Source organism: Chelon labrosus (genome assembly GCF_963514085.1).
Source record: "Chelon labrosus genome assembly, chromosome: 14".
Classification (NCBI taxonomy): Eukaryota; Metazoa; Chordata; class Actinopteri; order Mugiliformes; family Mugilidae; genus Chelon; species Chelon labrosus.
In genome coordinates this window covers 3,228,931-3,256,692 of record NC_140347.1, presented here as the reverse complement: position 1 = coordinate 3,256,692, position 27,762 = coordinate 3,228,931, and the positions used below count along the sequence as shown (strand labels likewise).

Sequence of the window (27,762 nt, the reverse complement as noted above, 5' to 3'; positions counted from 1 at the left end):
ACATGTCTATTTGTCTTTGTATAGTTTTCCTCCAGCTGATCCAGACAGGCTGCAGTGACGTCCAACATGAGATGAAGAGCTGGACTAACAGGACTTCTGGTCAGTGCAGAGAAAAATTTGAAAGTCTTCACTTCATCTAAATGTAAGATTTGACTTTAAAGTGCTAAACTATTGCTTGAATAGCAGTAACAATGTAATGTTAAATGTTAAATGTGAAGTTGAAGTGAATATATGGATGTTCTGTATCACTGAGTTGTATTTGTCTTTATTTCCTGTTAACTGAGCCTTTATAAATGCTTTATAAGGCATAAATAGTCTTCACTTTACATTAAGTTTACTAATAATAAATGGTTAAGAACTACCTTAATTAACCATGAATTACAGTAAGATTACATGTTTACAAACCATCTATTAACACACTTAGTAACTATTAATACATGTGTCAATAATAAGATTCATGAATGTACATTTAAATAGTTTATTATTCCTTTAATTACACTTTGTAAACTGTATTACAGACCACTGAAAACTTCTTAATAACTAGTTTGTGAATACATTCATTTTGAATTCATAAATCACAAACTAATCATTTGTGAAGAATGAAATTACAATTATTAAACACTTTATACAGATGTTCATAAATTACGAATGAATCATTTACAGCTGCATTTATGAACCGCTTACTAATGATCTATGAATACAGGACTAATGCTTTATCAATGATGAAGTGTTTACTAATGCTTTACTAATGCTTCATAGTGTGACATTATAAAGTGTTACTGACAAACCTACGCTGTGTGAGCTCCTGTTGTCTGTCCATACCTCAGAGTGTCCAGTTTCCAAAGTGGATCCTCCAGTCCAGCAGACAGCAGCTTCACTCCCTTGTCTCCTGGATGGTTGTAGCTCAGGTCCAGCTCTCTCAGATGGGAGGGGTTGGAGCTCAGAGCTGAGGCCAGAGAAGAACAGCCTTCCTCTGTGATCAGACAACCTGACAGACTGGAGATAGAAAAATATCAGAAACTCAAGAAGAAGAAGGAAAATCCTCCAGATGTTGAACTTCTACACCAACATGAACCTAAATCAGGATTTAACTGATCAACAACCAACTGTATCCTGACCTGAGAGTTTCCAGTTTACAGTGAGGTCTCTCCAGTCCAGCAGACAGCAGCTTCACTCCTGAATCCTGCAGGTTGTTGTTACTCAGGTCCAGCTCTCTCAGACTGGAGGACTGGGAGTTGAGAACTGAGGACAGAGCTTCACAGCTTCTCTCTGAGAGGTTACAACTGCTCAGCCTGGAAAATAGATATGATTTAATTCATATTTGTATGAACCAAGATGGTGGAGCGGGTGCACGCAGAGGCTCGGGGCTCTCAGTTTTCACGTTTTTATTTGTGTTTGTTTGTGTTTTCACCCTTATTTCAGGCTCTCAAAGCCTTAATACCAGTACGGAAAGGCTGAACGGCGGACTTGGGGAAAAAACGGCAGACTTTGTGTACCCCCTAAATTGGATTTTATTCCACCCAAACTACTTCAGCCCACAGAGGCTCTTAACATTCCTCCTCTGTGACCTTTGCTTGCTAGGCTACATGCTAAACCACACAGACTGGCTCTGCCCAGTCTCCTCCTCACTAACGCCAGGTCACTCGTCAATAAACTGGACGAGATTTGACTGAGGATCGTCTCACGTAAGACGGACAGCTGTGTGGTGATCTTCACTGAGACCTGGCTGGATAACAACATCCCCGACGCAGCGGTGGAGCTTGCGTAGTTCTCTCTGTTCTTGGCCGACGGGACTGCAGCTTCAGGGAAGACCAAATGTGGTGTGGCACTGTACATTCTCGTGGTGTACAGCTACGAACATAATTGTAACTGTTTGCTCCCCCCGAATATCTGGCAGTGAAGTGCAGACCATTTAAACTTGTTAGAGAACTCAGCAGTATTCTAATCGTAGCGGCCTACATACCACTGCAAGCTAATGCTAAGTTAGCGCTCAAGGAGAAGGCTGTACTGCCTGATTAGCAGCCAAATGAACGCTAATCCAGAGGCGGCTGTGATCGTGGCTGGGGAAGCTGTTCTCCCCAAATTCATAAACTTTCCAACCAGAGACAACAACATACTGGACCAGGTTTACTGTAATATCCCAGGAGCATACAAGGCTGCAGCAGCTCCTCACTTTGTAATGTCAGATAACATTTCTGTGAAACTGATCCCTGCCGACAGACCTCTGATCTGCAGGACCAAACCCACCATCAGGACCATCCAGGTTTGGACTGAGGAGGCTTTCTCAGCCTTACAGGACTACTTTGAGCACACAGACTGGGGAGTGTTCAAAGTAGACGTTGATAAAGAGGAATACACGTCATCTGTGCTGTCCTATATTAATTTCTGTACTGATGCTGTCCTACCCACTAAGACAATCATGGTCTTTCCTAACCAGAAGCCATGGGTGGACTGCACAGTGACGCCCCTACTAAAAGCCCGGGATGCAGCCTACAGATCAGAAGACAGGCTGGCTTACAGCAGGTCCAGGAAAGAACTGAAAAAGGGCATCCAGCTGGTAAAACACAGGTACAAGCAGCGCAATGAGGAGCACTTCAACAACAGCTCAGCCTTCAACACTGTTCTCCCGGACGTGATGGCCCTGAAGTTCCACAATCTGGATTTGTCAGCATCGCTCTGCTCCTGGATCAAGGATTTCCTCACCAACAGACCCCAGGTGGTGAGGATAGGGGAATCCACAACTGCCTCAATGATCCTCAACACAGACACGCCACAAGGTTGTATTCTCAGCCCTGCCCTCTTCACCCTCTTTTACCCATGACTACTCTGCAACCCACCCCACAAATATGGTTGTGAAGTTTGCGGATGACACGACCATGGTGGGTCTCATATGCAACAATGATGAGACCCACTACAGAGGAGAGGTCCAGAATTTGACTCAGTGGTGCTCCAGGAATAATCTCATCCTGAACATCAGCAAGACCAAGGAGGTCATAGTGGACTACAGGAGGACCAGAAAGACTGAACACACTCCTCTCTGCTTACATGGGGAGACAGTGGAGCATGTGGACAGCATCAAGTTCCTGAGCATCCACATTTTCTCCGACTGCTCCTGGACTGTGAACACTTCACACCTGGTGAAGGAGGCTCAACAATGGCTCTTCTTTCCCAGGAAGTTAAAGCGGTGTGGACTCTCTTCACAAGTGCTCATTAACTTCTACAGAGCAACCAACGAAAACATACTGTGCCTCAGTGTGACAGTGCAGTACGGCAGCTGTACTCCACCCACCTGAGCCATGGACTGTTTGTACCTCTTCCTTCAAGGAAAAGTACCAGAAACATCAAAACCACAACCAACAGACTAAGAGATAGCTTTTTCCCCAGAGATGTGAAGTCAATCACCCACGCTCCTGCCCTGCACACACACTCTATCACATTTAGCTAAAAAAAAACGACCAGTGTTTTAAAGGATGTTGTCATTTTGATTAAAGGGAAAAACACTAAACAGGAATGGTACAATATCAACGTGCTACTTAAGAATTGTTTTTATATTTACCTGAGAGTGTCCAGTCTCCAGAGTGGATCCTCCAGTCCAGCAGACAGCAGCTTCACTCCCTTGTCTCCTGGATGGTTGTAGCTCAGGTCCAGCTCTCTCAGATGGGAGGGGTTGGAGCTCAGAGCTGAGGCCAGAGAAGAACAGCCTTCCTCTGTGATCAGACAACCTGACAGACTGGAGACAGAAAAATATCAGAAACTCAAGAAGAAGAAGGAAAACCCTCCAGATGTTGAACTTCTACACCAACATGAACTAATTCAGGAATTAACGATCAACAAGCAGCTGTATCCTGACCTGAGAGTTTCCAGTTTACAGTGAGGACTATCCAGTCCAGCAGACAGCAGCTTCACTCCTGAATCCTGCAGGTTGTTGTGTCTCAGGTCCAGCTCTCTCAGACTGGAGGACTGGGAGCTGAGAACTGAGGACAGAGCTTCACAGCTTCTCTCTGAGAGGTTACAACTGCTCAGCCTGAAAAAGTAGAATTTACACATTTTATATGATTTATATTAATATTTTGTCCGATTATAAATTACATTTTCTACTATATCAACCTAAAGAGTACCTATACTGTGATGTGAAAAACACTAAATGGGAATGGTTATGCAAAACCAACATGCTAGTTAAGAAATGTTTTTATTTTTACCTGAAAGTTTCCAGTTTACAGTGAGGACTCTCCAGTCCAGCAGACAGCAGCTTCACTCCTGAATCCTGCAGGTTGTTGTTACTCAGGTCCAGCTCTCTCAGACTGGAGGAGCTGAGAACTGAGGACAGAGCTTCACAGCTTCTCTCTGAGAGGTTACAAATGCTCAGCCTGAAGAAGTAGAATTTACACATTTTATATGATTTATATTAATATTTTGTCCGATTATAAATGACATTTTCTACTATATCAAACTAAAGATACCTATACTGTAATGTTTTCCCGTGATAACAATATAATTAATTCGTGATCTCGAGAAAACAAAACGATATTGTAGTAGGCTATATTAAATCATTGCAGGAAACATCATTCAGTGTAGCAATGTCAGAGGAGCAGGAGCATATTGATAACCGCGTCACATATCTTTTCAATCAAGGCCTGACACTTGCTATTACAGACAATAGACACATTAGTGAGCATAATCTAAGAAGCCTACTACAATATCGTTTTGTTTTCTCCAGATCACGAATTAATTATGTCGTTATCACGGGGAAAACAAATTTTCGTTACCTCGAGATCTCGAATTAATTATATCATTATCTCGGCAAAACAAAGCTTTATTATCACGAGATCTCGAGAAAATTATCCCGTTATCACGGGAAAACAAATGAAATTATCTCGTTATCTCGGGAAAACGGAGGAAATTAACTCGTTGTCACGGGAAAACGGAGGAAATAAAATGTATGAATGTATGGCCGTTTAGGGCTTCCATAGAAACCAAAATGCTACTTAAGAAATGTTTTTATTTTTACCTGAAAGTTTCCAATTTGCAGTGAGGACTCTCCAGTCCAGCAGACAGCAGCTTCACTCCTGAATCCTGCAGGTTGTTGTCACACAGGTCCAGCTCTCTCAGACTGGAGTTCTGGGAGCTGAGAACTGAGGACAGAACTTCACAGCTTCTCTCTGAGAGGTTACAACTGCTCAGCCTGAAGAAGAATCAACATCAAATGTTTTATTTGTCATTTACTAAATGAATCATGTTTCAAATAGTTCCTAAATCCACCCACAGAGCTTTGCTGGAGGCTTTGACCACTGGCAGCAGCCTCAGAAGAGTCTCCTCTGAAGCAGAGTATTTCTTCAGGTCAAACACGTCCAGATCTTCTTCTGATGACAGTAAGATGAAGACCAGAGCTGACCACTGAGCAGGAGACAGTTTATCTGTGGAGAGACTTCCTGATCTCAGGGACTGTTGGATCTCCTCCACTAGAGAACCATCATTCAGTTCATTCAGACAGTGGAACAGATTGATGCTTCTCTCTGCAGACAGATTCTCACTGATCTTCTTCTTGATGTACTGGACTGTTTCCTGATTGGTCTGTGAGCTACTTCCTGTCTGCGTCAGCAGGCCTCGTAGGAGAGTCTGATTGGTCTCCAGTGAAAGACCCAGGAGGAAGCGGAGGAACAAGTCCAGATGTCCATTTGGACTCTGTAAGCCCTTGTCCACAGCACTCTGATGGAGACTTGGTAGTTTAGGTTTGATTCTAAAGACTTTAGACAACAGAGTTGTAGTTTGTTGTTCTTCCATCAGGTTGACATCAGAGTTGATGAAGGTCAGATGGACATGAAGAGCAGCCAGAAACTCCTGAACGCTCAGATGGACGAAGCAGAACACCTTGTCCTGGTACAGTACTCTCTCCTCTCTAAAGATCTGTGTCAACACTCCTGAGTACACTGAGGCTGCTCTGATATCGATGCCACACTCTGTCAGGTCTGATTCATAGAAGATCAGGTTTCCTTTCAGCAGCTGATCAAAAGCCAGTTTTCCCAGACACTCAATCATCTTCCTGCTCTCTGGACTCCAGTGTGGATCTGTCTCAGCTCCTCCATCATACTTTACCTTTTTCACTTTGGCCTGAACCACCAGGAAGTGGATGTACATCTCAGTCAGGGTCTTGGGCAGCTCTCCCCTCTCTCTAGTTTCCAACACATCCTCCAGAACTGTAGCAGTGATCCAGCAGAAGACTGGGATGTGACACATGATGTGGAGGCTCCGTGACGTCTTGATGTGGGAGATGATCCTGCTGGCCTGCTCCTCATCTCTGAATCTCTTCCTGAAGTACTCCTCCTTCTGGGGGTCAGTGAACCCTCTGACCTCTGTCACCATGTCAACACATTCAGGAGGGATCTGACTGGCTGCTGCAGGTCGTGTGGTTATCCAGAGGCGAGCAGAGGGAAGCAGTTTCCCCCTGATGAGGTTTGTCAGCAGCACATCCACTGAGGTGGACTCTGTAATATCAGTCAGGATCTCAGTGTTGTGGAAGTCCAGAGGAAGTCGACACTCATCCAGACCGTCAAAGATGAACACAACCTGGAACTCTTCAAAGCTGCAGATTCCTGCTTCTTTGGTTTCAGTGAAGAAGTGATGAACAAGTTCCACCAAGCTGAACTTTCTCTCTTTCAACACATTCAGCTCTCTGAAAGTCAATGGAAATATGAAGTGGATGTCCTGGTTGGCTTTGTCATCAGCCCAGTCCAGAGTGAACTTCTGTGTTAAAACTGTTTTCCCAATGCCAGCCACTCCCTTTGTCATCACTCTTCTGATTGGTCCATGTCTTCCAGGTGAGGCTTTAAATATGTCTTCTAGTCTGATGGTTTTTTCTGGTCTGTCTGGTTTCCTGGATGCTGTTTCAATCTGTCTGACCTCATGTTCATCATTGACCTCTGCAGTCCCTCCCTCTGTGATGTAGAGCTCTGTGTAGATCTCATTCAGAAGGGTTGAGTTTCCTGCTTTAGCAATCCCCTCAAACACACACTGGAACTTCTCCTTCAGAGTAGATTTAACTTTACGTCCACACTCTGGAGCAAGAGTTCCTGAATCAACAAGAAATGTAATGAATCAGTGAACTCATTCATTTTAATAACATTCACATGTGACTGTTTTCAGTCCAGAAGAATTTATAGATGTGATTCAGATGTTTTCATCATATTAACATCAGAGTCTAGAAATATAAACTTCTCTCATGTTTCCTCCATTTCCTCTTTCCATCAAGTTAAAGCTGTTAAATCCTCTTACTGCTCTGCAGACAGTCAGCCAGCTCCTCCTGCTTCATTCTCCTCAGGAAGTTCACTGTGATCTTCACAAATAAATCTCCACTGCTCCTCCTCTGCTCTTCATCCTCACCCTCCAACACCTCCTCATCCTCCCTTTGACTCTCTAAGCATTCTGGGTAATCTGGACTCAGAACCTTCTGGATCTTCTTCAGCTCATTCTTCATAAAACTGATGATGTTCTCCTCCAGCAGCTGGAACAGAATAATAATCCAATTTAAATGATCAGAACACAATCATGTTGATCTGAAAGGCTGCTTGTTGACAGCATTCAACATGAAGACTTCTCCAACCAGAATGCTAGTTTGTGGTTGTTGAGGTTAGCAGTAGTAGCTGTGATTGAACATTTACTCACCATGAATATGGAGTCCAGGTCTTTGTGATGATGATCACTGGAAACCACTGAGATCTGCTGCTGAAGTCTGTGGAGAAACATCTTTGATTTAAACTAATATCTTTAACAAAATTATTTCAGTGTTCTTTATCATTGTCATTGATGGCAGAAAGACAAGGTGAGGACAACAAACACGGCTCTGATTAGTGAATGTGGTGTTTTAACAGAGGAAACTAAATGACAGATAAACTCTGGACTAAAACATGACAGTCGAATGAACAGAACTGAATAATGATTAATAGATCTGTGTTAATTCTGACCCTGGATCAGCAGACTGCTGTTCATCTTTGAAGTTGGGAGGGTGACTCTTAGACCAGTCACTCTTCATGGACACAGATGTGATTCCAGAGGGATCTGGTCTTTGCTGAGGGATCCTGTTAAAATATAAAGCAGATTAATACACATTCCGAGTTATGTTGTAATTTAAGTCCTCAACGCTTAAATAGAAAGCCCTATCTTTGTCAGAGAAATGTATTTGTTCTTTTCTTACTCTGGATCAGCTGACTTCTGTCCATGTTTGAAGTCAACGGGTTGACTCTTAGACTGGTCTCTCTCCATGGACACAACTGGATACAGGAGAGTCTTATTTCTGTTGTTAGATCTTCCTACAAACACAAGACATAACATTTTAACAGTGACATGTTCCTTCTAATCAGTTCAGAGTGAAACAATAATCACACAGAGTCTTATGTAGAATCTAATACAAAGAATGAATTCTGGAACAGCTGAGACATTTCCATATTTCTCTGGTAGGATTCTCACCTGTTGAACTCAGTTCAGGTCGACTTTCAGACACTTTCCACCTTCATGTGTTGAGAAGAAGCTGCTCATTCTCTCTCATCAGTCCTGGATTTGATCTGAGGACGTCGTCACATCCTCATAACTTCAGAGTCTGTAAACACATCAGAGTGTCTAATAATCACATGATGCATTTAAATAGTCACAGACCACTGAATGTTAAAATAAGAAGGTCAGACTGAGAGTATTCAAACAGAGTCATACTGTGGACGATGTCATGTAGATGCAAAAACAAAAATCAATACAACCTTGCAATAATAATAATAATACATTTTATTTCAGGTACCCAAGGTCACATAACAGAGAATAAAAACATATTAAAACAACAAACAGTGGACAGGGACAGTAGTGCTATGCAAGAAGTAGGGTCCAGTTATAGAAAGTAAGACAATTTGAACACATGAATTTTGAGTTGTGATTTGAATAGTGAGATGGAGTCTGACTGTCGTATGTGAGGGGGGAGGGAGTTCTATGAGGGACATTATTCAGAATGACCCTCTCACACACACACGTCAAACGCTCTCACATACACACGTCAAATGCAAAACACTCACATACACCCGTCAAATGGTCTCACATTCACATGTCAAAATGGTCTCACATTCACATGTCAAATGCTCTCACATTCATGTCAAATGCTCTCATATACATGTCAAAATGCTCTCACATTCACATGTCAAAATGCTCTCACATTCATATGTCAAATTCTCTCACATATACATGTCAAAATGCTCTCACATTCACATGTCAAACGCTCTCACATTTATATGTCAAATGCTCTCACATATACACGTCAAAATGCTCTTACATTCACATGTCAAACGCTCTCACATTCACATGTCAAAATTGAATAAAAACGGAAGGCGTTTGAGTAGAAAAGGAAGTTGTTCGAGTAAAAGCGGAAGTCGGGTGAAAGCGCGAAACAGATGCAAAACGGGTTAACTAACTGAAACTGCAGTGGTGGTTTGCAGTCACATGATTCCAATGACGCGCAAAATTCAGATGGGGGCCAGGAAGTGTCTTGCAGGCAGGATACAGGCAGGACAAAGGCAGGAAAATGCTCAAGTTTTGTGTAGTATATGGCTGTACTAACCGGGGAAAACAAAAAAAAGTGTGTTTAGAATTCCCAAAGTGGTAACCCACAAAGTCAATTTAAAAAACTGACCAAAAACGGCGACGGACTTGACTGAAAAACCTCTTCAGTTCATGCCTTTGGTCAGAGAGAGCGGAGGCCGACAACGCCTGTGTCTGCAGTGACCACTTCGTGAAAAGTAAGGCTACAGTAATTAAGCTACTTACAGAGCTGGCTAAAACTGTCAAAAATACAGAACAGGGTATTATAATATTATTAGAAACATAGCTATATAGCTATACATTTGTGATTACCCTTTGGAGTTCTAACATTAAGCTATGTGGCGATCTCCAGTGTCTTTGTTTTTAGCATTTCTAGCTAACGTTAGCTATCACAACCAGTCGTTCTCAAACTGATGACATTGTCTATCTATGTACAATTCAGTCTTGGTAGTCTGGACAGATTCATCTAACAAATATATATATATATATACAGTATATTGTCAGATCTGTGATTGGGATGGCCCTATAGACTTAATATGAAAACGGTGGAGAATTATTTCATAGACTAATGACATGATGTAAACTGCAGTTATCCCTCCTCTCAGTGCATGGTGTTAATCACATTTATTTTATCTAGGCTGCCCAAGTGCAGTCACAGATGTAAACTCTCCAGACTGGTCTCCTACGTTCATCTTGGCTACCAGAGAGGTAAACCAGTGACAGAGGCATCACGTCAACATGAGGCAAGATTGAGGGCCAGAAAAGCAGATCAGACCAACACTGATGCAGAAGCGACGTGCACCGACAACACAGATGCATTGCTCCACCTCCGTGAAATACAGAATAATGCATGGAGGTTGCATGTAGCCATGTTACATTAACTGTTTTGATAACTATGTATCATACCCATGTATTTGTTTACCTCAGAATTCATCCTAAACAATTACCTCTACCGTGATGAATACAATTTGTAAATTATACAACTAACCTATCTTACTCCCTCTCATCCTCTTTGCCAAATATATTCTATATATGAAATGTTTTAATGCTATTGAGTAAATTAATTTGAATCAATTGAGTTACTTTTATGAGTCTGTTTTTACACAAGTATCTGTTCTTCCAATTGAGTAAAGAATATGTGTACTTTGGGCACCTCTGTATATTGTACTTGTGTTTTTATATTTGTCTTCTTACAGATAGGTATTAAAAATATTTCATACTTTGTTTAAAAACTCTGTCATAATATCCCAAAATCATCCTGATATACTTCCAGCTAAAGATGATATACAATATTGAGTTATCACCCTGCCATACTTAATTCATTAAATCTAAACTACCTCGCATTATATCATTTCGTAATATTAAGGACATTGACTTAACTGCTCTGAATACTGGCATCACTGCCCTTCCCCCCTTCAACCACTTATCCACTCCCGATGAACTGCTTTTCCATTATAACACTGGACTTCATAATCTCCTCGATTCCCTGGCTCCACTGAAAACACGGACTGTCACCTTCACCCACTCTGCACCCTGGTTTACACCCGAACTCCGTCAGCTTAAGGCTAAAGGACGTCAACTTGAATGCCGCTACAGGAAATCTGGCCTCACCATACATCAGGACATGTTCCATAACCACATTCTCCACTACAAGGCCATGCTATATACTGCCAAATCACTTTATTTTGCAAATCAAATCAATTCAAATGATGGGAACACAAAGGCTCTCTTTTCTCTGGTTAACAAAACTCTACAACCCCCGGACTCTCTTCCCCCTCACTTCTACTCAACTGATTACTGCAACGTCATTATGGAATTTTTTAACACAAAGATTGACACTATCCACCAACAGCTAGCTCACAGTACACACACCTCACCCCTCCCACCTGCCCAAACTATCTCCTCTACATTTTCTAACTTCAAATTGCCCTCGTTTTCCGACATATCTGACCTCATCAGGAAAGCTAAGCCATCCACCTGCCAGCTCGACCCCCTGCCAACTGGTCTTGTTAAAGCCTCCATACACTCTCTCACCCCTCTTATATCTGCCTTTGTTCATTCCTCTCTCACCTCTGGTCTTGTCCCTTTGTCTCTCAAATCAGCCTCAGTCACCCCTATACTCAAGAAACCTGGTGCAGACCCCAACAATTTCAGTAACCTTTATCTAAAGTTCTCGAAAAAACAGTTGCATCCCAGGTCCATGCCCACCTCTCTGACAATAACCTATATGAACAATTTCAATCTGGTTTTCGCCCTTTACACAGCACAGAAACAGCTCTGTTAAAAATCACCAATGACCTCCTTATGGCTGCTGATTCAGGACTCCTTTCAATTCTCATTCTCCTTGATCTAACCGCAGCATTTGACACAATCTCCCACTCCATTCTCATCCATAGACTAGCCTCCATTGGTATCTCTGACACACCTCTCAATTGGTTCATCTCATACCTCTCTGGCCGCACTCAGTTCATTCAGTTAAAAACATTTACATCCCGCCCATCCCCCCTTTTCTCTGGTGTTCCCCAAGGCTCTGTTCTTGGTCCTCTTTTATTCATCATCTACCTCATTCCCCTTGGCCAGATATTTCATAGGTATAATATTAATTTCCACTGTTATGCGGATGACACCCAGCTCTACTTGTCCACCAAACCCAGCTCCACCTTTCCACCCACTAACCTCTCGGACTGTATTCAGGAAATCAGAACCTGGTTCTCCACCAACTTCCTCAAACTCAACAGTAGTAAAACTGAAATTCTTCTCATTGGCACCAAAACCACCCTATCTAATATAAACAACTTCTCTATTCAAATTGACAATTCCCCAGTCTCCCCCTCTCCCCAGGTTAAGAGTCTGGGTGTCATCCTTGACACCACTCTTTCTTTCCATTCTCATATTAACAACATCACCCATTCAGCCTATTTTCACCTACGCAATATCTCCCATCTCCGTCCATCCCTCTCACCTGAAAATACTGCCACTCTTGTCCATAGCCTGGTCACGTCCCGTCTGGACTATTGCAACTCCCTCTTATTTGGTTTACCTGACAAATCCATCCATAAGCTACAACTGGTTCAAAACTACGCCGCACGAATCATCACTAGAACCCCCTCCATAAGTCACATAACACCGGTCCTGCAGCAACTCCACTGGCTCCCTGTCAAATTCCGTATCAACTACAAAGTCCTACTTCTCACCTTCAAGGCATTAAACAACCTCGCCCCTCACTACCTCACTAACCTGCTCCAAATAAACATTCCTGCCCGCTCTCTTAGGTCATCCTTATCACAACAACTCACCATCCCACCTGCTCGCTTGACCACCATGGGGTTCAGAGCTTTCTCCCATTCAGCCCCCTGCCTGTGGAACGCCCTACCGGAACACTTAAAAAATTCAGACTCAGTCACCACCTTCAAATCTCAGCTCAAAACTTATTTATTCAGACAGGCCTACTCCATTCCATAGTCTCACTTCTATCTCCCATTCTATCTGTCATTCTATGTTCTGTATTATGCTTGTGTGTACTTTAATTGTGTTTTATTTTAACTATTTCGTGTATTGAATTGTGTTTTATTTTAAACAATTTGTACGGTGACTTTGAGTGTCGTGAAAGGCGCCTATAAATAAAATGTATTATTATTATTATTATTATATAATATTTTTCTACTTCTTCATAATACCTGCTACGTGCAGGCTCACCCTACTCGAGTTTCCATCATTTCTAATTACCGTTCTCCACTTCCTGCCTCCCATCTGAATTGTGCGCGTCATTGGAATCACGTGACTGCAAACCACCAATACAGTTTCAGTTAGTTAACCCATTTTGCGTCTGTTTCGCGCTTTCACCCGACTTCCGCTTTTACTCGAACAACTTCCTTTTCTACTCAAACGTCTTCCCTTTCTACTCAAACGCCTTCAATTTTGACATGTGAATGTGAGAGCGTTTTGACATGTGAATGTGAAAGCGAGCGTTTTGACATGTATATGTGAGAGCATTTGACATGTGAATGTGAGAGCATTTTGACATGTGAATGTGAGAGCATTTTGACGTGTACATGTGAGAGCATTTGAGTCAAAAAGTGAGTCCAAAACCACAATTCAGAAATAGTATAACAGCCTGAGAGCTGATCAATAATCTGGTATATCTTAATGTTAACTCAATAATAATCATTTTTGATCATTTGATCAATGATCAGACAGGCGCTAAAATGGAGCTGGGACACACAATATGGCAAATGAATGAGTTTTTGAAAATGAAAGCATGTCTTTTTGAGTAAACCCTCAAAATAAAGTTAGAAACGTGTAAATAAAGATAGTATAGCCTATTTAAATGACTTTAAACTCTTTTAGTGCAGAATTGCTTCTCATGAACAGGTGTTGTGGTATCGTTCTAGTCCATAGACTGTAAAAAAAAAATGGACGACACGTCTCCACTTCATCCCATTGGTCAAACTGACTCTAGTATACGATACGGATGGCACCATTTTGTGAGTTTTGTGAGCAGTACTGTCTGAGAGTGGAGCCACGTCATCTAGGCCCCGCCCACACTTCCTCTAGACTCACTGGTGATTGGTTAATGCTGTGCTCTGCTCTACCTTCACCAGTTACTAACAAAAGTTGAATTACACACTGCAGTTATTTATTAAAAAAAAATCCTACTCTCACATTTGTAAGGGACTGCTTCACAGAGTAGTTGTCATGGCAACAGTCAATAATCATTTCCTGTTTCTATTCATTCGTTTTCTGTAACCACTTGCCATTGGGCCAGAGGCGGTCTCCAGTCTATCACAGGGCTAACACAGAGAGAGAGACAGCCATTCACACTCACACCTACGACCAGTTTAGAATCACCAGACAGAAAGGCCCCAGATGGATTCAATTTTTCTAGGAATCTGGAGAAGAACCAGGTTTATTTACTGAACACAATGATCCATGGACCAGTTGTCACCACGGAGTCTACTTCCTGGTCTATTGTTTTGGTTTTTGACTTGTTACACTCTTAGTTTTTTAACCACGTCAGTAGAAAGTTAAGTCTCATACAACTTAACAACTTTGTTTGTTTTAGTCAACAGATAAAAATTAAAAGGTTTAGTTTTTGTTTTATCAATACTTTGACTCTATCATCTTTAAATGCTGCATGTAATCATGTTTCAGGACATTTTTAATAGTTTTTCTTTTTCTCTTAGATATTCACACAAATTAAAGTATTTAAATAAACAGATGAATTAATCATTTCACCAGAATTCACTTCCTGGTTCCATAACGCCAGCATTACCAACACATCTGTCAAATAAGTCTTCAAGATTACCAACACTTCAGAGAAGAGAAGAAACAGACTCCAGACAAGGTTGCCTTAAGGATCTTTTACTTGCAGCAAGGAGAGGACACAATGATATTAGCTGAGCCAATAACACAGTGTGCTCTGTCTATCTGTCAGTGACATCTATATTTACACTCCTGTGTACGTAAGTCATAAGTGGGTGTAGATGTCTCTGTCATTAAGTGAATATTGTCACAATCAGTCAAAGCAATACAACATATGCTCAGGAATCAGAGAACATGTTAACTTTTCAAGCAACATCTGTTAATCTGAACTGACCTGCCAGTTTTTAGTATTCATTTTATTTATTGAGCTGTGTCAACATTTAAAAACAGAACTTAAAGCAGATCTACTGATATCTGTCCTCTAGATGAGTCGGTTGGGTTTAAATGAACAGAAACTAATTGTCAGGAGAGCAGCGTTAGAGAGGAAACCAGTCTGATCTCATTTGATTAAAGTCATTTACAAACACCACATGTTGGAAGTTTGTACGCATCGTTTTTAAGTGACATTAAATGTTTGAACCAGGTTAACTTGATCAACTTGAAATGGTTTCTAACCTGAGGCCACGTTTCCTCCGTGTTTCGGTTAAAGATGAAGAAAGATGATGATGATCCAGTTAATCATTTACAGATGTTGGGTCTCTCACCTGCTGAACTCACCTCAGGTAGATTTACTGACTCTTTCTACCTTCGTGTGTGGTGGAAAGAAGCTGCTTCTCTTCCGTTCACAGGTAGTTTTATTTATTTTATTTATTTATTTATTTATTTTTTATTGATAAAGAAAAACAAGCAAGGTGCTTACAGGACAAGGACAAAAACAGTGTAGAACATTGAATAAGATAAATTGTGCTAGTTGTACGTGTGGTGTTGTGAGGGTGGGTGAAGAAAAATAAATAAATAAAACAAAAAAAATGAAAATAAATAAATAAGTAAATAAATAAAGAAATTGCAATACTAGTAAACAAAGAGTGGAGAGGGTGACAAGAATTCAATGCTATCTGTTACATTATGTTTTGCTTAATTATAATAAGATAAATAATATTTTTCATGATAAGAATTATAGCAGTGTAGATGGATGGTTTTTTTCCCCCCTCCAAAAGAAATAAAACATAGCTGACAGAACCTTTATCTATTGAATAGAAAAAAATAAATCAATCAATCAATAAATAACAGTTTAAGAAAAAGAAAAAAAAAACATATGTAACAGAAATAACAACAAACGGCTCAGTCATTCATATGTGGGGTGCTGGCGGGGTTTTGGGGAACATCCGGGACACTATAGACCCCTAAGCACATGTTTTTGAGTTGTGACCAGTATGTATAAAATGAGTCAGTCTGATTGTGTTTTAATGCTATTTGTTTTTCTGTATCGATGTGGTCGGATAATAGGAGTAGCCATTGAGATATTGTGATTTTTGTTCTGTCCTTCCAGTTTAGGAGGATAGTCTTTTTAGCGACTGTTAGAGTGATCAATATTGGTTGTTCATATTTCAGTGGCGGTTCAACTACAGAGAGGTCTCCTAGCAGACATATAGTTGGGGAGGCTGGAATACTGCGACCTATAGCTAGAGAAAGTGTATTAATAACGTTTGTCCAAAGTTTCTGAATTGGTGGGCAGAGCCAGATGGAGTGAAGGTAATCATCTATAGTGTTTGTTGTACAGTGTGAACAGATGTTATTTTCTACCATTCCCATTTTGTATAATATGTTTTGGGTGAAGTGTACTCTGTGCAAAATTTTGTATTGAATAAGTTGTAGTTTGGAATTTTGTGACATTAAGAAGGTGTTATTGTAAATGCCTATCCAGGTTGTAATATCGTTGGTGGTTCCAAGGTCCCTTTCCCAGTCTTTTATGGTTGGCGGGAGGTTATTGTCAATGTGTATTAGGTGTTTGTATATTTTTGAAAATGTTTTCTTCTGGGTGGATAGTAATTTTATTTGATTTAACAATGGGGGTATTTGCAAAGTATTGTTTATTATATTAATTTTCTCTTTTAGAATATTGTAGAAAACTGTTACTGCCAATGTTATAATGTTGTTTTAGTATGTCATGGGGTATGAGTGTGTTGTGATCAAATATATGCTCCAAATGTGTTATTCCTGCGGTTATCTGAAAACATAATTGTCACAAACGGGGGTAGCGGGGAATGGTGTGTGGACCCAGATGCAGGACTTCGAAGGAGGCAGGAGTATGCGAAAGATATTTAATTAACAAAAAAATACAAACTTACAAAAACTAAGGTCGCTGCTGACGTGGCAGGAAATCCAAAAAGCAAACAAAACTCAAAAACACTAACAAAACTATGACTTGGCATGGATCTATGGCATGAACAAAAACAATGGCAAGACACATGGATAACGTGAAACTCTATGACATGGAAACAAGCTGTAACAAGTAGTAACATGGAACATGGGAAACAAGCAGTAACAAGTAGTATGACGCGACAGAGACAAAGGGGAAGGCAGGGCTATATATACACACACACGAGGAACCGGGGTGACGAGACACAGGTGAAGCAAATGAAGAATTAACACAAGGTGAAACCAATGATCTAATCAAAAGAAAACATGGAGTAACAAAACAGGAAATTCAGAACTTAACAAAATAAAACAGGAAACAGAAAACCTAAACACTAAACCATGACTATGAAAAACCGAGAACTTAACAAAATACAATAAACAGAAACACAAGAAACTAAACCATGATGGAAAGACATGACAGAAAATAACAAAACCATGACAGAAACTAAACCATGAAAGACATGACGAAGGACATGACGAAAGACATGACAGACAACATGACATGGAACACAAACAGAAAAACCAGACCTTAACAAAATAAAACAGGAAGCAGAACAGAAAAACTAAACATGACTGAAAACATGACAGAAACTAAGACATGACGAAGGACAAGACATGAAAAAAGACGTGACAATAATGGCTTGTTTGTAATTTGAAAATCCGGATTGTGCCACAGTGGAGTGAGTTTATTGGGGGATATGGGATATAAGATTTGGTTGGATGTCCACCAAGCTGTCAGAGTCACTGCTATATATGGGTTTTTGAAACAGTTGTGTTTTTTGACTGGTTGTGTAAGAAAGGGGAGATCTGATATTGATATTTCTTGGCAGTCGTATTGTTCAATCTCTACCCAGGGTTGCTGCGATAGCTGTGGATATTGTAACCATTTGGATATATATTGTAGATGATTTGATAGGTGATATAATTTGAAATTTGGGGCAGCCAGTCCTCCATGGTCTCTTGGTTTCTGCAGAGTGGAAAGTTTGATTCGTGTTTTTTTGTGTTTCCAGTAGAATTTATTTATGACAGAGTCTATTGCATTAAACCATTGAGAAGTGGGTTGGACTGGGGTCATTGCAAAAAGGTAGTTTATTTTAGGTAAAATGGACATTTTTACTGCTGCTATTCTTCCTATTAATGAAATGGGTAGATTGTTCCAGCGAGCGAGGTCTTCTTCTATACTATTTAGTAGTGGTGTGAAATTTAGGGAGAACAACTCTGACAGCTTGGTGGAAACGTTGATGCCAAGATACCTGATGTTACCGGTTACTGTCAAAGGGAGCTTTCTAGTCACAGCATTCCAGCCTTCCTGACAGATTGGAAGGATTTTAGATTTTGACCAGTTTATAGAATAATAAGAGATTCTTGAAAATTACGATATAATATCTATAGCTTTGGGAAGGGAAGTTATGGGGTCTGTTAGATATAATAGGATGTTATCTGCATATAAACTGATTTTGTGGTGGGAAGAGTGTGTTTGTATTCCTGTGATGTCTGTGGCTTGACAAATGGCAGCTGCGAGAGGTTCAATGAAAATAGCTAATAATAGCGGAGAGAGTGGACATCCTTGTCTTGTGCAATGTTGTAATGTGAAGCGCTGTGATGTATAATTATTTGTTATTACTGATGCTGAAGGTGAGTTGTAGAGAATTTTAATCCACTGGGTGAATGACTCCCCAAAACCAAATGTTTTGATGGCGGTGAGGAGAAAGTTACAGTTGACTTTATCAAATGCTTTTTCTGCATCTAATGATCCAATTATGGTGTTGAGATGATTTCTTTTTGATAAACTGATGAGAATGAATAGTCTGCGCATGTCTGTGGTAGTTTTAATGGGCGTGGCCTTAAATTCACCTGGACTCTGTACAGGAGAGGAAATGAAGTGTGTCCAAAGTCTCTTCAGAATAAAATCGACCATGAAACAAGAAGAATACAGTGTTGAAGGTTGTAACTCCAGCTGGAGAGAGTTGACTAAAAATAATTACATTTGACTTTATACTTTAAATTAAAAAGATTCAAGTTTTCTTTTTTTCCTTTTGTGAATTTTCCCCAAAATTATAATCAATCACGAAAGTTTCACAAAAGAATAAATGTAAGCAGCTGTTAAAGTGAAAAGCTGCTCTGAGTTGGAGAGACTTCTTTAGAGTGTCAACAGTCTGTCCTTCATGTGCTGACATGTTCTGAAATCCTCAGAACAGGAAATAAAACTCTTTGTTTGTGACTCACTTTCGCTTAAATAGATATTGTCTTGTACTTTACAGCTGCTGCAGAGAGTGCTTAGTCCTTCTAATTCAGTGAACAGTTCACTGACAGGAAGTGTCCAGTTAGCTTTAGCATGTGATTACCACACAACCAGAGAAACCAGCTGTAATCACATGATCCATGTAGGGAACTGAAACAAAGCATCTAAGCAGTGATAGTTGTTTTATTCTATAATGTCATTTGTCTTCTAACATCCAGTCCTCCTTTGAGACGTTTTTACTCTCCTATGTTGTTCATACTCTTTTGCTGTCTGTTATGTAGTGATACAGATCATACTTGATCAGGAACTCATGAAGGCAGTGATTGATTTACTTAAACCACATCTGAAAACCCACCTTTTTAAACAGGCGTACTCCCTTTAACATTCTTTTAGTAATTTAGTATTTTATTATTTTATCTGTTGTTGTTATTGTTTGTTGCTGTAAGGTGTCCTTGAGTGCCATGAAAGGCGCCCCAAATAAAATGTATTATTATTATTATTATTATTTACTTATTTACTAGAAAGTTGAAGATTATAATTATAGGGAGAAATACACATTGACTATCAGCTTGTTCCTCACTACACTCTTCTGTGTGTTACAGTCCATGAAACAAAACACAATACAACTCACTGCAGTGTGAAGAGAAGCTCAAACTACAATCTAAACAGATTTGATATTTAATTAGATGAAAACTTACTTTGCTAGATGATCATTTCTGTCTTGCTGGAAAGAGTAGATTAAAAGCAGCTTTTAGATGGACAGCTTCACCTCCAGAGGATAAATGACTGATTCTTTACAACCTGATAAAAGTAAAAAGAGCCGTGAGGATGAAACCTTCTTTGAGACAAACATGAAGTAAAATGAGGAAGAATTCTGAAAAGTTAAACCTGACAAGAAGTGAAACTAATAAAGAGCTCAGTCAGCTGCCAGACACAAACATGACTTTACCACAAACTGTTTGTTCATCTTATAAAAGACGACAAACTGTACAAGTGTTAAATTTTATTTGAGATCATCTGTCATTCACTAAGTTAACTAAAGGTGTTATGGAGAATACATGAATAGTTTTATTTTCAGAATTTTTGATCCTGACTGGTTAAAAAGGTGTACATTAACTAATATTTATCAGGTACAGAACAGGTGTACAAAATGGAGGAGTCAGGGATCAGGCAAACTCGGAGGTCATTTATTTCAGTAGCAGGGTCAAAACCAGGAAGTCGGGATACTGGCAAAGGTACAATTATCTGGCAGGCAAAAACGACAGGCTAAGGTCACGACTAGAAAATACTTCGAAGAAAAGGGCTCGAACGCTTCAGGTAACCCAAAAAGACGATCTGACACAGAAGGAGTGGGGAACACAGCTTAAATACACGGGGGAGAGGGAGACAACGAGACACAGGTGAAACACATGAGGGCGGGGAAAGCAATCAGAGACAGAACTAGACAGGAAGACAGATGTCATGAGACTCACACTACAAAATAAAACAGGAAGCGACAAAAGGGACAGAAAACTGAACTGAAAAAAATACCAAACACCACGTGGTCCTGACACTATTAAGTAAACAGGAAGAATAACAAGACACTGTTGTTTATCTGCTGTTCTCTAATATAACTGTTATAACCAGGATCATGGACCAAATCATGGAGTGGAGACCAGATTAAATCCAGGTAACATGAAATACTGACTTCCTCCATCAAGAATGAATACTGGAGCTGAATACCAACCATGAGTTATAGAAGATAAGTCATGAAACCTTAAAGTGAAACAAACTGCAAAGGACATTGGTTATGTCATGTTTAGATATTTAGTTTGATAAATGTTATCAATTAAAAATACTCAGACAATTTGCAGCGGTTAAGAATCCTACAATCATTTATATAAACAAAACAGGACTTTCTTGTATTTTGGTCTGTGTATATAAAATAAATCCAAACATGATTTCATCTGAAGTCACACACACAGATTCCAGGTGGTCTCCTGTAATATTTTGTCCTCGATGTCTGTCTCCAGGCTGGTTTGGACTGGACTCAGACCATCTCTCTATCAGGAACTAAATGTAGCTTTCAACCAGCAGCAGCATTTAAACTGTGTGTTTCTGACTGATGACTCAGCTGTCAGTGAAGTTATCTTGATGACTGAAGTCAAATTCTTAACTGGTGTTTAGTTAGTGTCATACTTTTTAACTTTCATATACAGCTGTGCCTTCAGGATGTTCTTCTCTGTGTTGAGAAGGTTTTATGAAGATGTTTTGAACAAAACATATGTGATTGTAAGTGAAGACTTTATCTTTTTGAATTGTGTGACGACCAAGACAGAATGTCTCAGAGGCAGAGCAGTGGAACTATACTTTAGGTACTGAAAACTGAACTGGTTAGACTGCTCTCAGGTTTGCCTCTGACATTAGACTGATAAAATGAATAAGATTAATCAATGTCATTATCAGAAGTAGTAAACTGTAGATGCATTGACCTCAGTCTTCAGCCTTGAATGAATGAACACCACCATCTGGTAATAAATGAAGAGATTTTATTTTTACACACTTATTAGGCCACGCGACTTAGACAAAGAAAAAAAAGGACTTTAGGAAACTTATCATCTCTTTCTGTAGTGAACATGTTTCCTCTGTTTGTTACCCAGCATCACCTCTCACCATAGCAAACAGCGTTAAAGGTTAGCCAACGTATGGGACCTTCCAGTGAGTCCAGCCAGAACTCTGCAGGTACCAGGCTCAGGTCCAACAAGGGTCTGGATCTGCTGATCAACGCTGTCCCTCCAAGACAGAGGAGGTGTGCTTCAGAAGCAGGCAGATGTGAAAGGAGACCTCTTGTAGGTCTGGTACTGCTGTGTTTGACACAAATGAAAACTTGACTCCTTGATCTTACTTAGTGGTAGAATGTATTTCTGACATAAACGTATGTGATTACAAAAATAGGAAAAAACTGGCTGAATAAAAATGAAAATACAGAAATAGTAGAGTCAGTGCAAAAGTAACACAATGTGGTCACTGAGTAGAATAATATTTTAATAGGAAAACTTCTACTTCAGCAAATGGAAAATATAGAGTAATACTGTTTGTACTTCAGGATACGTGTAGAGCTGAATTCACAATAACCAGTTTCAGACATGAGACCTCTCAGTTTGATCTTCATGTGTCCAGGATTATCCAGATAGAAGTGATCATCAAAGTCAGTCCAGTTCTTCCAGGAGTTCAGTGGTTAGGAGATCATTTCACTACTTCTAAGACCAAACATATTCTGACATCAAATCACAATCAGTGATTCAACTGTAAACCAAAGAGAAACATCATCCACCATCAACATTTAAACCTCAGAGTTGAAGCTGCTGTCACTTCAAAGACTCTCCTTCCTACAGAGAACACAGAGACACTGAGGAACCAGATGACCAGAAGACAAATCCAGGACAGAGAGGTTGAGTGAATGTGGTGTTGAAGGTGTAGAGGTGGATCAGTTTGTCAGAGGAGACTCTGTAGAAGGACAGAGTTCCAGCAGGACAGTCCACATACACTGATACTCTGTTAGAGACAGAGGAGGAGGAGATGGATGTTGGTCTGTTATCGTGACAGACAGAGTAACCAAAATCAGAGCAGATCAGACTCCAGGACTGATCATTCCCTCCAAACAAGCAGTCCTTCATGTTTCCTTTCCTTCTGATTCCTCTGTAACTCACTGATATATGAACCTTTCCTCTCCACTCAACCTCCCAGTAACAGCGACCAGTCAGAACATTTCTACACAGCAGCTGATACCAGTCAAATCTGTCTGGATGATCAGGATATGGCTGCTTCTCTATCACATATGTCACTTTCCAGTCGTTGTCAGACAGTTTGAGGTATCTGTTGACTGAGTTTGTGTCCACTTCAAGTTGACAGAAATCTGATGGAGAGAAAAAGACACAACACAGCTGCAGTTTATCATCTGACACATCTGATGGATTTATTCTTTCTTTACTCACTGATCTGTTGTTCATTAATAGAAAGTTTAATGATGATACTTTTAGTCAGGATTCTCTTGTCAGTGATGTTTGAATGAATAAATACCACAAATATCAGCTTTGGATTTAAAGACAAACTGACACTTTGATGTTTTATCATCATTAGTCAAACTTACACTTCCACAGACCAGGTTTTAACCACTGCTCTCCACCATGGTCCATCCTGGAGGGAGAAACACAGAATGATTTTCTATCCAACATGAGTCCTAACTGCTGTTCAACATGAAGCAGAGTTCATCAGTTTATCAGTGAGACACAGAAACAGACTGAAACTCATCAGTATAGACTGTCTCTGATGTTTCACTGTCTGAAAGATAATGAAATGTAGAAATAAACAGAGCTCAGTCTCCACTGTCAAATATTGATCATGAAACCAAAATGTGATCCTTTGTATTAATATTCTGTCTAAAACAGACACCTTCTTGTCACTAACTGTTAAAGGGCCTGCTAAATATATGTCAGTGGTGTCTTACACAAGTGAAAATAGTTTACTTGTACATTCATTTGACTGTGATTGTCAGAAATAAGCCTGGAACTAAACAAGAACAAACACTGTCACACTGAGAACATAATCTGATGACTGTGGTGTTCAGCCTTTTTCCTTAAATAAATGATGACCTGTTGAACAGTGCTAAGAGTTATATTCAGTATGTTATATAACATTATTTGACATGTCTATTTGTCTGTGTATAGTCTTCCTCCAGCTGATCCAGACAGGCTGCAGTGACGTCCAACATGAGATGAAGAGCTGGACTGACAGGACTTCTGGTCAGTGCAGAGAACAATTTGAAAGTCTTCACTTCATCACTGATTCCTTGTTACAGCCCAGATGTGTTCACTTTAATATTGATGTTTTTAAATTGTTAAAGTATTGCTTGAATAGCAGTAACAATGTAATGTTGAATGTTAAATGTAAAGTTGAAATAAATATATGGATGTTCTGTATCACTGAGTTGTATTTGTCTTTATTTCCTGTTAACTGAGCCTTTATAAATGCTTTATAAGGCATAAATAGTCCTCACTTTACATTAAGTTAACTAACAATCAATAAATGGTTAAGAACTACCTTCATTAACCATGAATTACAGAAAGATTACATGTTTACAAACCATCTATTAACACACTTAGTAACTATTAATACATGCGTCAATAATAAGATGCATAAATGTACATTTAAATAGTAATATAGGAATATATACAGTTAATATTATTCCTTTACTTAGACTTTGTAAATTATCTTACGGACCACTGAAAACTCCTTAGTAACTAGTTTGTGAATACATTAATTTTGAATTTATAAATGAGAAACTAATCATTGGTAAAGAATGAAAATGCAATTATTAAACATGTTATACAGATGCTTATACATTATGAATGAAGCATTTACAGCTGCATTTATCAACTGCTTACTAATGATATATTAATGTAGGACTAATGCTTCATAAATGATCAATTAAGTGTTTACTAATGCTTTGCCAATGCTTCATAGTGTGACATTATTATGAAGTGTGACCGACAAACCGACACTGTGTGAGCTCCTGTTGTCTATCCATACCTGAGAGTGTCCAGTCTCCAGAGTGGATCCTCCAGTCCAGCAGACAGCAGCTTCACTCCCTTGTCTCCTGGATGGTTGTAGCTCAGGTCCAGCTCTCTCAGATGGGAGGGGTTGGAGCTCAGAGCTGAGGCCAGAGAAGAACAGCCTTCCTCTGTGATCAGACAACCTGACAGACTGGAGATAGAAAAATATCACAAACTCAAGAAGAAGAAGGAAAATCCTCCAGATGTTGAACTTCTGCACCAACATGAACCTAAATCAGGATTTAACTGATCAACAACCAACTGTATCCTGACCTGAGAGTTTCCAGTTTACAGTGAGGACTCTCCAGTCCAGCAGACAGCAGCTTCACTCCTGAATCCTGCAGGTTGTTGTCACTCAAGTCCAGCTCTCTCAGACTGGAGGATTGGGAGCTGAGAACTGAGGACAGAGCTTCACAGCTTCTCTCTGAGAGGTTACAACTGCTCAGCCTGAAGAAGAATCAACATCAAATGTTTTATTTGTCATTTACTAAATGAATCATGTTTCAAATAGTTCCTAAATCCACCTACAGAGCTTTGTTGGAGGCTTTGACCACTGGCAGCAGCCTCAGAAGAGCCTCCTCTGAAGCAGAGTATTTCTTCAGGTCAAACACGTCCAGATCTTCCTCTGATGACAGTAAGATGAAGACCAGAGCTGACCACTGAGCAGGAGACAGTTTATCTGTGGAGAGTCTTCCTGATCTCAGGGACTGTTGGATCTCCTCCACTAGAGAACCATCATTCAGTTCATTCAGACAGTGGAACAGATTGATGCTTCTCTCTGCAGATAGATTCTCACTGATCTTCTTCTTGATGTACTGGACTGTTTTCTGATTGGTCTGTGAGCTACTTCCTGTCTGTGTCAGCAGGCCTCGTAGGAGCGTCTGATTGGTCTCCAGTGAAAGACCCAGGAGGAAGCGGAGGAACAAGTCCAGGTGTCCATTTGGACTCTGTAAGGCCTTGTCCACAGCACTCTGATGGAGACGTGTTAGTTCAGGTTTGTTTCTAAAGACTTTAGACATCAGAGATGTAGTTTGTTGTTCTTCCATCAGGTTGACATCAGAGTTGATGAAGGTCAGATGGACATGAAGAGCAGCCAGAAACTCCTGGACGCTCAGATGGACGAAGCAGAACACCGTGTCCTGGTACAGTCCTCTCTCCTCTTTAAAGATCTGTGTGAACACTCCTGAGTACACTGAGGCTGCTCTGATATCGATGCCACACTCTGTCAGGTCTGATTCATAGAAGATCAGGTTTCCTTTCAGCAGCTGATCAAAAGCCAGTTTTCCCAGAGACTCAATCATCTTCCTGCTCTCTGGACTCCAGAGTGGATCTGTCTCAGCTCCTCCATCATACTTGACCTTCTTCACTTTGGTCTGAACCACCAGGAAGTGGATGTACATCTCAGTCAGGGTCTTGGGCAGCTCTCCTCCCTCTCTGGTTTCCAACACATCCTCCAGAACTGTAGCAGTGATCCAGCAGAAGACTGGGATGTGACACATGATGTGGAGGCTTCGTGATGTCTTGATGTGGGAGATGATCCTGCTGGCCAGCTCCTCATCTCTGAATCTCTTCCTGAAGTACTCCTCCTTCTGGGGGTCAGTGAACCCTCTGACCTCTGTCACCATGTCAACACAGTAAGGAGGGATCTGATTGGCTGCTGCAGGTCGTGTGGTTATCCAGAGACGAGCAGAGGGAAGCAGTTTCCCCCTGATGAGGTTTGTCAGCAGCACATCCACTGAGGTGGACTCTGTAACATCAGTCAGGATCTCAGTGTTGTGGAAGTCCAGAGGAAGTCGACACTCATCCAGACCGTCAAAGATGAACACAACCTGGAACTCTTCAAACCTGCAGATTCCTGCTTCTTTGGTTTCAGTAAAGAAGTGATGAACAAGTTCCACCAAGCTGAACTTTCTCTCTTTCAACACATTCAGATCTCTGAAAGTCAATGGAAATATGAAGAGGATGTCCTGGTTGGCTTTGTCTTCAGCCCAGTCCAGAGTGAACTTCTGTGTTAAGACTGTTTTCCCAATGCCAGCCACTCCCTTTGTCATCAGTCTTCTGATTGGTCCATGTCTTCCAGGTGAGGCTTTAAAGAGGTCTTCTTGTCTGATGCTTGTTTCTGGTCTGTGTGGTTTCCTGGATGCTGTTTCAATCTGTCTGACCTCATGTTCATCATTGACCTCTGCAGTCCCTCCCTCTGTGATGTAGAGCTCTGTGTAGATCTCATTCAGAAGGGTTGAGTTTCCTGCTTTAGCAATCCCCTCAAACACACACTGGAACTTCTCCTTCAGAGTAGATTTAACTTTACGTCCACACTCTGCAGCACGAGTTCCTGAATGAACAAGAAATGTAATGAATCAGTGAAGTCATTCATTTTAATAACATTCACATGTGACTGTTTTCAGTCCAGAAGAATTCATAGATGTGATTCAGATGTTTTCATCATATTAACATCAGAGTCTAGAAATATAAACTTCTCCCATGTTTCCTCCATTTCCTCTTTCCATCAAGTTAAAGCTGTTAAATCCTCTTACTGCTCTGCAGACAGTCAGCCAGCTCCTCCTGCTGAATAATAATCAAAGTTAAATGATCAGAACACAATCATGTTGATCTGAAAGGCTGCTTGTTGACAGCATTCAACATGAAGACTTCTCCAACCAGAATGCTAGTTTGTGGTTGTTGAGGTTAGCAGTAGTAGCTGTGATTGAACATTTACTCACCATGAATATGGAGTCCAGG

General features: G+C 40.4%; 2 protein-coding genes across 2 annotated transcripts in view; both read right to left on the bottom strand.

Moving 5' to 3' along the window:
• LOC311498921 (uncharacterized protein) overlaps window positions 1–27,762 on the bottom strand; it is a 225,241-nt gene that overhangs the window by 160,447 nt on the left and 37,032 nt on the right. Inside the window, exons 2-5 of the mRNA XM_084559706.1 lie at window positions 25,552–27,355; window positions 25,297–25,470; window positions 5,009–5,182; window positions 1,119–1,292 (exon numbers count right to left, since the gene is read on the bottom strand). Of these exons, the coding sequence (XP_084415832.1) occupies window positions 1,119–1,292; window positions 5,009–5,182; window positions 25,297–25,470; window positions 25,552–27,355 (2,326 nt within the window). The remainder of the gene's footprint in view (window positions 1–1,118; window positions 1,293–5,008; window positions 5,183–25,296; window positions 25,471–25,551; window positions 27,356–27,762) is intronic.
• Window positions 21,974–23,673, bottom strand: LOC311498939 (stonustoxin subunit alpha-like). Its single transcript, XM_084559738.1, has 2 exons — window positions 23,562–23,673; window positions 21,974–23,327 (listed from the first exon to the last, which is right to left on the bottom strand). Exons 1-2 carry the CDS (start codon window positions 23,644–23,646, stop codon window positions 22,801–22,803), a joined length of 612 nt encoding a protein of 203 aa, XP_084415864.1. The 5' UTR covers window positions 23,647–23,673; the 3' UTR covers window positions 21,974–22,800.